A 16,527-nucleotide genomic window follows, 5' to 3' on the forward strand; every position below is an offset into this window, starting at 1 on the left:
GTGGGAGGGACCCAGCAGGCCACACCCACTACATGCTGCGGGGGGGGGGGGTACCAGACCAGTCACCCTGCAATAACAGATAGACCAACAGTGGCTGGTCTTTATTACAGGAAACAAAGTGCAGAAGTTGTTTCATGCTGAATTATGGAAAAAAATATGCAAAGGCTACTAAGAGGTCCATCTACAAAAAAAAAAGGGTGGAAGTTGCCTGCAGCAGTGATCAGCCTCGTTCCTCCTGAGCCTTCCCCCTCGGAGCACACCATGTGACACACACACCATGTGACACACACACACCAGGTGACACACACACCCCTCTTATCCTCTTGACACTGACAGGCTCAGTAAGCCCTGCAGACTGCAATGCACTAAGTTCAGCAGCTCTGTTCTCCTCCCTCACTCCTCCCCCACCATATAAGTAAACACAGCTTTTCTCCTCCTCTCTCCTTAGAATACCGGCTTCCTCCAGGTTTCCTGGGGCACTGCACAGGGCTCAGCTCTCTCTGCTGCTTCCATTCAAATTCTTCTTTTGCCGGAAAATGCAGGAGACCAGCACTGGATCAATCCGCCACTAATGCAGGCTCCTCACCACCCAGCCCCCGCCGGGTCTAACTGATCATTAGTGGCTTATTCGGCTGTATCCCTCCACTTTACAAAAGAGTCCCTAGCCTCTTGCAGACAGGATTCACAGCAGGTACCAAATAATTTTTTTTAAATCCTGTGACTTTACTGTAATACTTCTGTGGGAATTTTGGGGGTGCTATGAGGGTGCTTGAAGATTTTTTGGGGGAGCTTCAGCACACCCAAGCACCCACCTGGCACCACCACTGATTAAGGCTCCTTGTACGTGGAGCCATCTAGGAACAATATTTCCCTCCCAACATTTTGGTGTGCCTGGGAAGGACAGATACAGCGTCCAGCCCCTCTGCAGGCAACCTGTCAAAGTCTATGGCAGGTTGTGGCTATACGCTGTACCAAGTGGGACCCATATATGGGGCCATGTGTATTCAGGAAACAATACAATGAGAGCAGGAGACTTTTTTCTTACAAGTACATGGTACAGCATGCATGTATCAGGAATATGACATGTTGGATTTACATATTCTTTACCTTTGAATAATATGCATATGCCCGGATCTAGTACTGGGATCAGAAGTTCAGGCCTTCCAGCGAAACGCATTTGAGGAGTGGCCCGGTTGGAGTCCAGGCTGAGGTTGCCACTCACACACTCATCCTAGGGATGGTACGGATGTGCGGCTACAGGGAGACCTTTCTTTATCTCTAGTCGCCGGGACGAGCTCCCTCCCGAACCAGCACTCCCAGCTGCGGACGTTTAGAACTTACACCCTGTCCAGAGAGCCTGAGCGGGACACTATGCAGGTTTCTGGGTTACATGGTACAGCAGCCGAATATTAGGAATATGAAATATTGGGTTGATATATTCTTTACCTTTGAATAATTATTTTTATTACCTATCTTTAGATGCTCCCAGGTACCCAAGGGTAGTCCTAGAGCCAAATAGAACAACATTTGCTGAAAAAGACAAGATCATATTTGTTGAAGGGGACAAGGTCATCTTTCGATGCGATGTCAACAGCAGCAACCCAGACGTGACCAACATTACTTGGTACAAGAACGGAAAGAATATAAAAAAATGTAGTGAATCTATAAAGGCAGAAGATGCTGGGAAATATACCTGTGAAGCTGAAAATTCTGTAGGACGTACTAGGTCACCAGAGGTTAATGTGGACATTCGTTGTAAGTATAAGATCTACTTTCCATAAGCCAGCAAGTAAAGTAGACCTTTCATTATGAAACAATATATAAACGGAGATGGTTATATCAGAGAAATCGCCTTATAGTCCAACTGAAAGCACTTTTTTTAATGATACAGGCCACCACCTAGTTAACAAAATAAAAGAATAAAAAAAGTAGCTCATAGTGTATTCATGAAGCGAGTGTCACAAGCTGCACCTCTGAGGGGTGCCCACCACTGAGAAAGTAGGGAGAAGAATATGATTATCTAGAACAGCCATTTTCAACCATGGTCTCCTGAGATAGATTTCTTCAGGGATGCCTTGACAAAATACTTAAAAATTGCCCAAAAATGTCTACAAGCCAGTGGGTGGATGAAGGCTGACTTTTAGTTACAGAAAGCTACAGGTTTTCATTGTACACCATTACAACCTTCTAGCCACGGGCATCCTAACAACCAATGACATCATAAGTGATAAGGAGGACACCGGGCACTTGCACAGCATCCTTCCTTACCCTTCCCTGCCCCTCTCCGGCAGCCCTGGGGTCACATTAGCTGAGTGAAGGAAAGAAGCTGAGGGAGAAGAGAAACTCTGGAACACTAGTCATTACCAGTGTGCAAAAGTGTATTTGCTTTGGAAGAATAAATCACTTCTAATGTTGGCTGTCCTACGTGTGTGGATGATTCTACGATATGTAAAGCTATTAGTTTAGGTTTTACATTTTAGAAAAGGGTGCCTTGTGATTCTGCAGTATTTAAAAGGGAGCCTTGACTGAAAAACGAAACAGTTGAGAAACATTGATCTAGAAGAGATGGAAAATGGTAAGTATACAAAAAAAATTACCAGAAGGGGGGCTTTGGGGGGGGGGGGGGATTGCTTGCATGGTGTCTGCAGTGGGACTTTAGGGTGCAATACAAACCTTCTGTTTGTAAACTGGTACCTTCAGCCCACACAGGAAGCCAATATGTTCTGTGTCAAAGTTGAGTTTTTGCAAGTCCAAGCTCAAGCCCTGAGCTGAACAAACACTTTAAGAAATGGAGGGGCTGCTCATGCATAGCACTGATGTGTTGCTTTCTACACGCTTAACTGAAAATAACTGCCATGTAAGAAATACAAAGACTCCTATTAAATATAGGCTGCCTGGTTGTCCTGCTGTGGCCATTGCTGTAATACTTTCTGAGTCATAGGACCAGATCTAGTACTGAGATCAGGAGTTCAGGCCTTTGAGCGAAACTCGTTTGCCACTCACACACTCATCCCAGAGATGGTACGGATGTGCGGCTACAGGGAGACCTTTCTTTATCTCTAGTCATTACAGGAGCCGGGATGAGCTCCCTCCCGAACCAGCACTCCCAGCCGCGGACGTTTAGAACTTATACCACGTCCAGAGAGGCTGAGCGGCACACTATGCAGGTTTATGGGTTACATGGTACAGCAGCCGAATATTAGGAATATGAAATATTGGGTTGATATATTCTTTACCTTTGAAAAATTGATTTTTTTACCTATCTTTAGATGCTCCCAGGTATCCAAGGGTAGTCCTAGAGCTAAATAGAACACGATTTGCTGAAAAAGACAAGATCATATTTGTTGAAGGAGACAAGGTCATCTTTCGATGCGATGTCAACAGCAGCAACCCAGACGTGACCAACATTACATGGTACAAGAACGGAAAGAATATAAAAAAATTTAGTGAATCTATAAAGGCAGAAGATGCTGGGAAATATACCTGTGAAGCTGAGAATTCTGTAGGACGTACAATGTCACCGGAGGTTAATGTGGACATTCGTTGTAAGTATAAGATCTACTGTCCATAAGCCAGCAAGTAAAGTAGACCTTTCATTATCAAACAATATATAAACTGAGATGGTTGTATCAGAGAAAGCGCCTTATAGTCCAACTGAAAGCACTTTTTTAATGATACAGGCCACCACCTAGTTAACAAAATAAAAGATTATAAAAAGCAGCTCATAGTGTATTCATGAAGCGAGCGTGACAAGCTGCACCTCTGAGGGGTGCCCACCACTGAGAAAATAGGGAGAAGAATATGATCATCTAGAACAGCCATTTTCAACCACGGTCTCCTGAGGATTCTTCAGGGATGCCTTGACAAAATAGCTAAAAAAAAAGCCCAAAAATGTCTACAAGCCAGTGGGTGGATGAAGGCTGACTTTTAGTTCCAGAAAGCTAAGGTTTTCATTGTACACCATTACAACCTTCTAGCCACCGGTGTCCTAACAACCAATGACATCATCGGTGATAAGGAGGACACCGGGCATTTGCACAGCATCTTTCCTTGCCCTCCCCTGCCCCTCTCCGGCAGCCCTGGGGTCACATTAGCTGAGTGAAGGAAAGCAGCTGAGGGAGAAGAGAAACTCTGGAACACTAGTCATTACCAGTGTGCAAAAGTGTATTTGCTTTGGAAGAATGAATCACCTCTAATGTTGGCTGTCCTACGTGTGTGGATGATTCTACAGTATGTAAAACTATTAGTTTAGGTTTTTACATTTTAGAATAGGGTGCCTTGTGATTGTGCAGAATTTAAAAGGGAGCCCTGACTGAAAAACGAAAATGTTGAGAAACACTGATCTAGAAGAGATGGAAAATGGTAAGTATGCAAAAAAAATTACGAGTAGGGGGGCTTTGGGGGGGGGGGGGGTTGCTTGCATGGTGTCTGCGGTGGGACTTTAGGGTGCAATACAAACCTTCTGTTTGTAAACTGGTACCTTCAGTCCACACAGGAAGCCAATATGTTCTGTGTCAATGTTGAGTTTTTGCAAATCCAAGCTCAATCCCTGAGCTGAACAAACACTTTAAGAAATGGAGTGGTTGCTCATGCATAGCACTGATATGTTGCTTTCTACACCCTTTACTGATAATACATGCCATGTAGGAAATACAAAGACTCCTATTAAATTTAGGCTGCCTGGTTGTCCTGCTGTGGCCATTGCTGTAATACTTTCTGAGTCATAGGCCCGGATCTAGTACTGAGATCAGGACTTCAGGCCTTTAAGTGAAACTCGTTTGGGGAGTGACCTGGTTGGAGTCCAGGCTGAGGTTGCCACTCACACAATCATCCCAGGGATGGTACGGATGTGCGGCTACAGGGAGACCTTTCTTTATCTTTAGTCATTACAGGAGTCGGGACGAGCTCCCTCCCGAACCAGCACTCCCAGCCACGGATGTTTAGAACTTACACCCCGTCCAGAGAGCCTGAGCGGCACACTATGCAGGTTTCTGGGTTACATGGTACAGCAGCCAAATATTAGGAATATGAAATATTGGGTTGATATATTCTTTACCTTTGAATAACAGATTTTTTTACCTATCTTTAGATGCTCCCAGGTACCCAAGGGTAGTCCTAGAGCTAAATAGAACAAGATTTGCTGAAAAAGACAAGATTATATTTGTTGAAGGAGACAAGGTCATCTTTCGATGCGATGTCAACAGCAGCAACCCAGACGTGACCAACATTACATGGTACAAGAACGGAAAGAATATAAAAAAATTTAGTGAATCTATAAAGGCAGAAGATGCTGGGAAATATACCTGTGAAGCTGAAAATTCTGTAGGACGTACTAGGTCACCGGAGGTTAATGTGGACATTCGTTGTAAGTATAAGATCTACTTTCCATAAGCCAGCAAGTAAAGTAGACCTTTCATTATGAAACAATATATAAACGGAGATGGTTATATATCAGAGAAATCGCCTTATAGTCCAACTGAAAGCACTTTTTTTAATGATACAGGCCACCACCTAGTTAACAAAATAAAAGAATAAAAAAAGTAGCTCATAGTGTATTCATGAAGCGAGTGTCACAAGCTGCACCTCTGAGGGGTGCCCACCACTGAGAAAGTAGGGAGAAGAATATGATTATCTAGAACAGCCATTTTCAACCATGGTCTCCTGAGATAGATTTCTTCAGGGATGCCTTGACAAAATACTTAAAAATTGCCCAAAAATGTCTACAAGCCAGTGGGTGGATGAAGGCTGACTTTTAGTTACAGAAAGCTACAGGTTTTCATTGTACACCCTTACAACCTTCTAGCCACCGGCATCCTAACAACCAATGACATCATCAGTGATAAGGAGGACACCGGGCACTTGCACAGCATCCTTCCTTACCCTTCCCTGCCCCTCTCCGGCAGCCCTGGGGTCACATTAGCTGAGTGAAGGAAAGAAGCTGAGGGAGAAGAGAAACTCTGGAACACTAGTCATTACCAGTGTGCAAAAGTGTATTTGCTTTGGAAGAATAAATCACTTCTAATGTTGGCTGTCCTACGTGTGTGGATGATTCTACGATATGTAAAGCTATTAGTTTAGGTTTTACATTTTAGAAAAGGGTGCCTTGTGATTCTGCAGTATTTAAAAGGGAGCCTTGACTGAAAAACGAAACAGTTGAGAAACATTGATCTAGAAGAGATGGAAAATGGTAAGTATACAAAAAAAATTACCAGAAGGGGGGCTTTGGGGGGGGGGGGATTGCTTGCATGGTGTCTGCAGTGGGACTTTAGGGTGCAATACAAACCTTCTGTTTGTAAACTGGTACCTTCAGCCCACACAGGAAGCCAATATGTTCTGTGTCAAAGTTGAGTTTTTGCAAGTCCAAGCTCAATCCCTGAGCTGAACAAACACTTTAAGAAATGGAGTGGTTGCTCATGCATAGCACTGATATGTTGCTTTCTACACCCTTTACTGATAATACATGCCATGTAGGAAATACAAAGACTCCTATTAAATTTAGGCTGCCTGGTTGTCCTGCTGTGGCCATTGCTGTAATACTTTCTGAGTCATAGGCCCGGATCTAGTACTGAGATCAGGACTTCAGGCCTTTAAGTGAAACTCGTTTGGGGAGTGACCTGGTTGGAGTCCAGGCTGAGGTTGCCACTCACACAATCATCCCAGGGATGGTACGGATGTGCGGCTACAGGGAGACCTTTCTTTATCTTTAGTCATTACAGGAGTCGGGACGAGCTCCCTCCCGAACCAGCACTCCCAGCCACGGATGTTTAGAACTTACACCCCGTCCAGAGAGCCTGAGCGGCACACTATGCAGGTTTCTGGGTTACATGGTACAGCAGCCAAATATTAGGAATATGAAATATTGGGTTGATATATTCTTTACCTTTGAATAACAGATTTTTTTACCTATCTTTAGATGCTCCCAGGTACCCAAGGGTAGTCCTAGAGCTAAATAGAACAAGATTTGCTGAAAAAGACAAGATTATATTTGTTGAAGGAGACAAGGTCATCTTTCGATGCGATGTCAACAGCAGCAACCCAGACGTGACCAACATTACATGGTACAAGAACGGAAAGAATATAAAAAAATTTAGTGAATCTATAAAGGCAGAAGATGCTGGGAAATATACCTGTGAAGCTGAAAATTCTGTAGGACGTACTAGGTCACCGGAGGTTAATGTGGACATTCGTTGTAAGTATAAGATCTACTTTCCATAAGCCAGCAAGTAAAGTAGACCTTTCATTATGAAACAATATATAAACGGAGATGGTTATATATCAGAGAAATCGCCTTATAGTCCAACTGAAAGCACTTTTTTTAATGATACAGGCCACCACCTAGTTAACAAAATAAAAGAATAAAAAAAGTAGCTCATAGTGTATTCATGAAGCGAGTGTCACAAGCTGCACCTCTGAGGGGTGCCCACCACTGAGAAAGTAGGGAGAAGAATATGATTATCTAGAACAGCCATTTTCAACCATGGTCTCCTGAGATAGATTTCTTCAGGGATGCCTTGACAAAATACTTAAAAATTGCCCAAAAATGTCTACAAGCCAGTGGGTGGATGAAGGCTGACTTTTAGTTACAGAAAGCTACAGGTTTTCATTGTACACCCTTACAACCTTCTAGCCACCGGCATCCTAACAACCAATGACATCATCAGTGATAAGGAGGACACCGGGCACTTGCACAGCATCCTTCCTTACCCTTCCCTGCCCCTCTCCGGCAGCCCTGGGGTCACATTAGCTGAGTGAAGGAAAGAAGCTGAGGGAGAAGAGAAACTCTGGAACACTAGTCATTACCAGTGTGCAAAAGTGTATTTGCTTTGGAAGAATAAATCACTTCTAATGTTGGCTGTCCTACGTGTGTGGATGATTCTACGATATGTAAAGCTATTAGTTTAGGTTTTACATTTTAGAAAAGGGTGCCTTGTGATTCTGCAGTATTTAAAAGGGAGCCTTGACTGAAAAACGAAACAGTTGAGAAACATTGATCTAGAAGAGATGGAAAATGGTAAGTATACAAAAAAAATTACCAGAAGGGGGGCTTTGGGGGGGGGGGGATTGCTTGCATGGTGTCTGCAGTGGGACTTTAGGGTGCAATACAAACCTTCTGTTTGTAAACTGGTACCTTCAGCCCACACAGGAAGCCAATATGTTCTGTGTCAAAGTTGAGTTTTTGCAAGTCCAAGCTCAATCCCTGAGCTGAACAAACACTTTAAGAAATGGAGGGGCTGCTCATGCATAGCACTGATGTGTTGCTTTCTACACGCTTAACTGAAAATAACTGCCATGTAAGAAATACAAAGACTCCTATTAAATATAGGCTGCCTGGTTGTCCTGCTGTGGCCATTGCTGTAATACTTTCTGAGTCATAGGACCAGATCTAGTACTGAGATCAGGAGTTCAGGCCTTTGAGCGAAACTCGTTTGCCACTCACACACTCATCCCAGAGATGGTACGGATGTGCGGCTACAGGGAGACCTTTCTTTATCTCTAGTCATTACTGACTATGAGCTCATTACTGATGAGCTCCCTCCCGAACCAGCACTCCCAGCCGCGGACGTTTAGAACTTATACCACGTCCAGAGAGGCTGAGCGGCACACTATGCAGGTTTATGGGTTACATGGTACAGCAGCCGAATATTAGGAATATGAAATATTGGGTTGATATATTCTTTACCTTTGAAAAATTGATTTTTTTACCTATCTTTAGATGCTCCCAGGTATCCAAGGGTAGTCCTAGAGCTAAATAGAACACGATTTGCTGAAAAAGACAAGATCATATTTGTTGAAGGAGACAAGGTCATTTTTCGATGCGATGTCAACAGCAGCAACCCAGACGTGACCAACATTACATGGTACAAGAACGGAAAGAATATAAAAAAATTTAGTGAATCTATAAAGGCAGAAGATGCTGGGAAATATACCTGTGAAGCTGAGAATTCTGTAGGACGTACAATGTCACCGGAGGTTAACGTGGACATTCGTTGTAAGTATAAGATCTACTGTCCATAAGCCAGCAAGTAAAGTAGACCTTTCATTATCAAACAATATATAAACTGAGATGGTTGTATCAGAGAAAGCGCCTTATAGTCCAACTGAAAGCACTTTTTTAATGATACAGGCCACCACCTAGTTAACAAAATAAAAGATTATAAAAAGCAGCTCATAGTGTATTCATGAAGCGAGCGTGACAAGCTGCACCTCTGAGGGGTGCCCACCACTAAGAAAATAGGGAGAAGAATATGATCATCTAGAACAGCCATTTTCAACCACGGTCTCCTGAGGTTTCTTCAGGGATGCCTTGACAAAATAGCTAAAAAAAAGCCCAAAATTGTCTACAAGCCAGTGGGTGGATGAAGGCTGACTTCTAGTTACAGAAAGCTACAGGTTTCCATTGTACACCATTACAACCTTCTAGCCACCGGCGTCCTAACAACCAATGACATCATCGGTTGATAAGGAGGACATCGGCACTTGCACAGCTTAGCTGAGTAAAGGAAAGAAGCTGAGGGAGAAGAAAAACTCTTGAACACTAGTCAGTACCAGTGTGCAAAAGTGTATTTGCTTTGGAAGAATAAATTACCTATAATGTTGGCTGTCCTACGTGTGTGGATGATTCTACGATATGTAAAGCTATTAGTTTAGGTTTTTACATTTTAGAATAGGGTGCCTTGTGATTGTGCAGAATTTAAAAGGGAGCCTTGACTGAAAAAAAGGAAACGTTGAGAAACACTGATCTAGAAGAGATGGAAAATGGTAAGTATACTAAAAAAAATGACGAGTAGGGGGGCTTTAGAGGGAAGGGGAGGGGGGAATTGCTTGCATGGTGCCTGCAGTGGGACTTTAGGGTGCAATACAAACCTTCTGTTTTTAAACTGGTATCTCCAGTCCACCCAGGAAGCCAATATGTTCTGTGTCAATGTTGAGTTTTTGCAAGTCCAAGCTCAAGCCCCAAGCTGAACAAACACTTTAAGAAATGGAAGGGCTGCTGTTGCATAGCACTGATGTGCTGTTTTCTACACCCTTTTCTGATAATACATGCCATGTAAGAAATACAAAGACTCCTACTAAATATAGGCTGCCTGGTTGTCCTGCTGTGGCCATTGCTGTAATACTTTCTGGGTCATAGGCCCGGATCTAGTACTGGGATCAGCAATTCAGGCCTTCGAGCCAAACGTGTTTGGGGAGTGACCCGGTATGAGTCCAGGCTTCGGTTGCCACTCACACACTCATCCCAGGGATGGTAGGGATGTGCGGCTACAGGGAGAAGTTTCTTTATCTCTAGTCATTACAGGAGCCGGGACGAGCTCCCTCCCGAACCAGCACTCCCAGCCGCGGATGTTTAGAACTTACACCCAGTCCAGAGAGCCTGAGCGGCACACTATGCAGGTTTCTGGGTTACATGGTACAGCAGCCACATATTAGGAATATGAAATATTGGGTTTATATATTCTTTACCTTTGAATAATAGATTTTTTTTTACCTATCTTAGATGCTCCCAGGTACCCAAGGGTAGTCTTAGAGCCAAATAGAACAACATTTCCTGAAAAAGACAAGATCATATTTGTTGAAGGGGACAAGGTCATCTTTCGATGCAATGTCAACAGCAGCAACCCAGACGTGACCAACATTATATGGTACAAGAACGGAAAGAATATAAAAAAATTTAGTGAATCTGTAAAGGCAGAAGATGCTGGGAAATATACCTGTGAAGCTGAAAATTCTGTAGGACGTACTAGGTCACCGGAGGTTAATGTGGACATTCGTTGTAAGTATAAGATCTACTTTCCATAAGCCAGCAAGTAAAGTAGAACTGTCATTAGCAAACAATATATAAACGAAGATGGTTATATCAGAGAAAGCGCCTTATAGTCCAACTGAAAGCACTTTTTTAAATGATACAGGCCACCACCTAGTTAACAAAATAAAAGATTAAAAAAAGCAGCTCATAGTGTATTCATGAAGCGAGCGTGACAAGCTGCACCTCTGAGGGGTGCCCACCACTGAGAAAATAGGGAGAAGAATATGATCATCTAGAACAGCCATTTTCAACCAAGATCTCCTGAGGTTTCTTCAGGGATGCCTTGACAAAATAGCTAAAAATTGCCCAAAATTGTCTACAAGTCAGTGGGTGGATGAAGGCTGACTTTTATTTACAGAAAGCTGCAGGTTTTCATTGTACACCCTTACAACCTTCTAGCCACCGACATCCTAACAACCAATGACATCATAAGTGATTAAGAGGACACCGGGCAATTGCACAGCATCCTTCCTTGCCCTCCCCTGCCCCTCTCCGGCAGCCCTGGGGTCACATTAGCTGAGTGAAGGAAAGAAGATGAGGGAGAAGAGAAACTCTGGAACACTAGTCAGTACCAGTGTGCAAAAGTGTGTTTGCTTTGGAAGAATAAATCACTTCAAATGTTGGCTGTCCTACGTGTCTGGATGATTCTACAGTATGTAAAACTATTAGTTTAGGTTTTTACATTTTAGAATAGGGTGCCTTGGGATTGTGCAGAATTTAAAAGGGAGCCCTGACTGAAAAAAGGAAACGTTGAGAAACACTGATCTAGAAGAGATGGAAAATATTAAGTATACAAAAAAAAATGATGAGTAGGGGGGCTTTAGAGGGAAGGGGGTGGGGGGATCGCTTGCATGGTGCCTGCAGTAGGACTTTAGGGTGCAATACAAACCTTCTGTTTGTAAACTGGTACCTCCAGTCCACACAGGAAGCCAATATGTTCTGTGTCAAAGTTGAGTTTTTGCAAATCCAAGCTCAATCCCTGAGCTGAACAAACACTTTAAGAAATAGAGGGGCTGCTCATGCATAGCACTGACGTGTTGCTTTCTACATCCTTTACTGATAACACCTGCCATGTAGGAAATACAAAGACTCCTATTAAATATAGGCTGCCTGGTTGTCCTGCTGTGGCCATTGCTGTAATACTTTCTGAGTCATAGGCCCGGATCTAGTACTGGGATCAGGACTTCAGGCCTTTGAGCGAAACTCGTTTGGGGAGTGACATAGTTGGAGTCCAGGCTGAGGTTGCCACTCACACACTCATCCCAGGGATGGTACGGATGAGCTGCTACAGGGAGACCTTTCTTTATCTCTAGTCATTACAGGAGCCGGGACGATCTCCCTCCCGAACCAGCACTCCCAGCCGCGGACGTTCACAACTTACACCCCTTCCAGAGAGCCTGAACGGCACACTATGCAGGCTTCTGGGTTACATGGTACAGCAGCCACATATTAGAAATATGAAATATTGGGTTGATATATTCTTTACCTTTGAATAATAGATTTTTTTACCTATCTTTAGATGCTCCCAGGTATCCAAGGGTAGTCCTAGAGCTAAATAGAACAAGATTTGCTGAAAAAGACAAGATCATATTTGTTGAAGGAGACAAGGTCATCTTTCGATGCGATGTCAACAGCAGCAACCCAGACGTGACCAACATTACATGGTACAAGAACGGAAAGAATATAAAAAAATTTTGTGAATCTATAAAGGCAGAAGATGCTGGGAAATATACCTGTGAAGCTGAGAATTCTGTAGGACGTACAATGTCACCGGAGGTTAATGTGGACATTCGTTGTAAGTATAAGATCTACTGTCCATAAGCCAGCAAGTAAAGTAGACCTTTCATTATCAAACAATATATAAACTGAGATGGTTGTATCAGAGAAAGCGCCTTATAGTCCAACTGAAAGCACTTTTTTAATGATACAGGCCACCACCTAGTTAACAAAATAAAAGATTATAAAAAGCAGCTCATAGTGTATTCATGAAGCGAGCGTGACAAGCTGCACCTCTGAGGGGTGCCCACCACTGAGAAAATAGGGAGAAGAATATGATCATCTAGAACAGCCATTTTCAACCACGGTCTCCTGAGGATTCTTCAGGGATGCCTTGACAAAATAGCTAAAAAAAAAGCCCAAAAATGTCTACAAGCCAGTGGGTGGATGAAGGCTGACTTTTAGTTCCAGAAAGCTAAGGTTTTCATTGTACACCATTACAACCTTCTAGCCACCGGTGTCCTAACAACCAATGACATCATCGGTGATAAGGAGGACACCGGGCATTTGCACAGCATCTTTCCTTGCCCTCCCCTGCCCCTCTCCGGCAGCCCTGGGGTCACATTAGCTGAGTGAAGGAAAGCAGCTGAGGGAGAAGAGAAACTCTGGAACACTAGTCATTACCAGTGTGCAAAAGTGTATTTGCTTTGGAAGAATGAATCACCTCTAATGTTGGCTGTCCTACGTGTGTGGATGATTCTACAGTATGTAAAACTATTAGTTTAGGTTTTTACATTTTAGAATAGGGTGCCTTGTGATTGTGCAGAATTTAAAAGGGAGCCCTGACTGAAAAACGAAAATGTTGAGAAACACTGATCTAGAAGAGATGGAAAATGGTAAGTATACAAAAAAAATTACGAGTAGGGGGGCTTTGGGGGGGGGGGGGTTGCTTGCATGGTGTCTGCGGTGGGACTTTAGGGTGCAATACAAACCTTCTGTTTGTAAACTGGTACCTTTAGTCCACACAGGAAGCCAATATGTTCTGTGTCAATGTTGAGTTTTTGCAAATCCAAGCTCAATCCCTGAGCTGAACAAACACTTTAAGAAATGGAGTGGTTGCTCATGCATAGCACTGATATGTTGCTTTCTACACCCTTTACTGATAATACATGCCATGTAGGAAATACAAAGACTCCTATTAAATTTAGGCTGCCTGGTTGTCCTGCTGTGGCCATTGCTGTAATACTTTCTGAGTCATAGGCCCGGATCTAGTACTGAGATCAGGACTTCAGGCCTTTAAGTGAAACTCGTTTGGGGAGTGACCTGGTTGGAGTCCAGGCTGAGGTTGCCACTCACACAATCATCCCAGGGATGGTACGGATGTGCGGCTACAGGGAGACCTTTCTTTATCTTTAGTCATTACAGGAGTCGGGACGAGCTCCCTCCCGAACCAGCACTCCCAGCCACGGATGTTTAGAACTTACACCCCTTCCAGAGAGCCTGAGCGGCACACTATGCAGGTTTCTGGGTTACATGGTACAGCAGCCAAATATTAGGAATATGAAATATTGGGTTGATATATTCTTTACCTTTGAATAACAGATTTTTTTACCTATCTTTAGATGCTCCCAGGTACCCAAGGGTAGTCCTAGAGCTAAATAGAACAAGATTTGCTGAAAAAGACAAGATTATATTTGTTGAAGGAGACAAGGTCATCTTTCGATGCGATGTCAACAGCAGCAACCCAGACGTGACCAACATTACATGGTACAAGAACGGAAAGAATATAAAAAAATTTAGTGAATCTATAAAGGCAGAAGATGCTGGGAAATATACCTGTGAAGCTGAAAATTCTGTAGGACGTACTAGGTCACCGGAGGTTAATGTGGACATTCGTTGTAAGTATAAGATCTACTTTCCATAAGCCAGCAAGTAAAGTAGACCTTTCATTATGAAACAATATATAAACGGAGATGGTTATATATCAGAGAAATCGCCTTATAGTCCAACTGAAAGCACTTTTTTTAATGATACAGGCCACCACCTAGTTAACAAAATAAAAGAATAAAAAAAGTAGCTCATAGTGTATTCATGAAGCGAGTGTCACAAGCTGCACCTCTGAGGGGTGCCCACCACTGAGAAAGTAGGGAGAAGAATATCATTATCTAGAACAGCCATTTTCAACCATGGTCTCCTGAGATAGATTTCTTCAGGGATGCCTTGACAAAATACTTAAAAATTGCCCAAAAATGTCTACAAGCCAGTGGGTGGATGAAGGCTGACTTTTAGTTACAGAAAGCTACAGGTTTTCATTGTACACCCTTACAACCTTCTAGCCACCGGCATCCTAACAACCAATGACATCATCAGTGATAAGGAGGACACCGGGCACTTGCACAGCATCCTTCCTTACCCTTCCCTGCCCCTCTCCGGCAGCCCTGGGGTCACATTAGCTGAGTGAAGGAAAGAAGCTGAGGGAGAAGAGAAACTCTGGAACACTAGTCATTACCAGTGTGCAAAAGTGTATTTGCTTTGGAAGAATAAATCACTTCTAATGTTGGCTGTCCTACGTGTGTGGATGATTCTACGATATGTAAAGCTATTAGTTTAGGTTTTACATTTTAGAAAAGGGTGCCTTGTGATTCTGCAGTATTTAAAAGGGAGCCTTGACTGAAAAACGAAACAGTTGAGAAACATTGATCTAGAAGAGATGGAAAATGGTAAGTATACAAAAAAAATTACCAGAAGGGGGGCTTTGGGGGGGGGGGGGATTGCTTGCATGGTGTCTGCAGTGGGACTTTAGGGTGCAATACAAACCTTCTGTTTGTAAACTGGTACCTTCAGCCCACACAGGAAGCCAATATGTTCTGTGTCAAAGTTGAGTTTTTGCAAGTCCAAGCTCAAGCCCTGAGCTGAACAAACACTTTAAGAAATGGAGGGGCTGCTCATGCATAGCACTGATGTGTTGCTTTCTACACGCTTAACTGAAAATAACTGCCATGTAAGAAATACAAAGACTCCTATTAAATATAGGCTGCCTGGTTGTCCTGCTGTGGCCATTGCTGTAATACTTTCTGAGTCATAGGACCAGATCTAGTACTGAGATCAGGAGTTCAGGCCTTTGAGCGAAACTCGTTTGCCACTCACACACTCATCCCAGAGATGGTACGGATGTGCGGCTACAGGGAGACCTTTCTTTATCTCTAGTCATTACTGACTATGAGCTCATTACTGATGAGCTCCCTCCCGAACCAGCACTCCCAGCCGCGGACGTTTAGAACTTATACCACGTCCAGAGAGGCTGAGCGGCACACTATGCAGGTTTATGGGTTACATGGTACAGCAGCCGAATATTAGGAATATGAAATATTGGGTTGATATATTCTTTACCTTTGAAAATTTGATTTTTTTGCCTATCTTTAGATGCTCCCAGGTATCCAAGGGTAGTCCTAGAGCTAAATAGAACACGATTTGCTGAAAAAGACAAGATCATATTTGTTGAAGGAGACAAGGTCATTTTTCGATGCGATGTCAACAGCAGCAACCCAGACGTGACCAACATTACATGGTACAAGAACGGAAAGAATATAAAAAAATTTAGTGAATCTATAAAGGCAGAAGATGCTGGGAAATATACCTGTGAAGCTGAGAATTCTGTAGGACGTACAATGTCACCGGAGGTTAACGTGGACATTCGTTGTAAGTATAAGATCTACTGTCCATAAGCCAGCAAGTAAAGTAGACCTTTCATTATCAAACAATATATAAACTGAGATGGTTGTATCAGAGAAAGCGCCTTATAGTCCAACTGAAAGCACTTTTTTAATGATACAGGCCACCACCTAGTTAACAAAATAAAAGATTATAAAAAGCAGCTCATAGTGTATTCATGAAGCGAGCGTGACAAGCTGCACCTCTGAGGGGTGCCCACCACTAAGAAAATAGGGAGAAGAATATGATCATCTAGAACAGCCATTTTCAACCACGGTCTCCTGAGGTTTCTTCAG

General features: G+C 43.2%; 1 protein-coding gene across 1 annotated transcript in view; it reads left to right on the forward strand.

Annotated features, from left to right (window-relative positions):
- Positions 1 to 16,527, forward strand: part of LOC141110460 (sialoadhesin-like) — a 72,968-nt gene that overhangs the window by 23,670 nt on the left and 32,771 nt on the right. The window contains exons 5-13 of the mRNA XM_073601814.1: positions 1,480 to 1,755; positions 3,270 to 3,545; positions 5,090 to 5,365; positions 6,914 to 7,189; positions 8,714 to 8,989; positions 10,496 to 10,771; positions 12,324 to 12,599; positions 14,143 to 14,418; positions 15,944 to 16,219. Coding sequence (XP_073457915.1) covers positions 1,480 to 1,755; positions 3,270 to 3,545; positions 5,090 to 5,365; positions 6,914 to 7,189; positions 8,714 to 8,989; positions 10,496 to 10,771; positions 12,324 to 12,599; positions 14,143 to 14,418; positions 15,944 to 16,219 — 2,484 coding nt within the window. The remainder of the gene's footprint in view (positions 1 to 1,479; positions 1,756 to 3,269; positions 3,546 to 5,089; positions 5,366 to 6,913; positions 7,190 to 8,713; positions 8,990 to 10,495; positions 10,772 to 12,323; positions 12,600 to 14,142; positions 14,419 to 15,943; positions 16,220 to 16,527) is intronic.

The sequence above is a fragment of the Aquarana catesbeiana genome, linkage group LG10, assembly GCF_042186555.1.
Source record: "Aquarana catesbeiana isolate 2022-GZ linkage group LG10, ASM4218655v1, whole genome shotgun sequence".
In the NCBI taxonomy this organism is placed as follows: domain Eukaryota; kingdom Metazoa; phylum Chordata; class Amphibia; order Anura; family Ranidae; genus Aquarana; species Aquarana catesbeiana.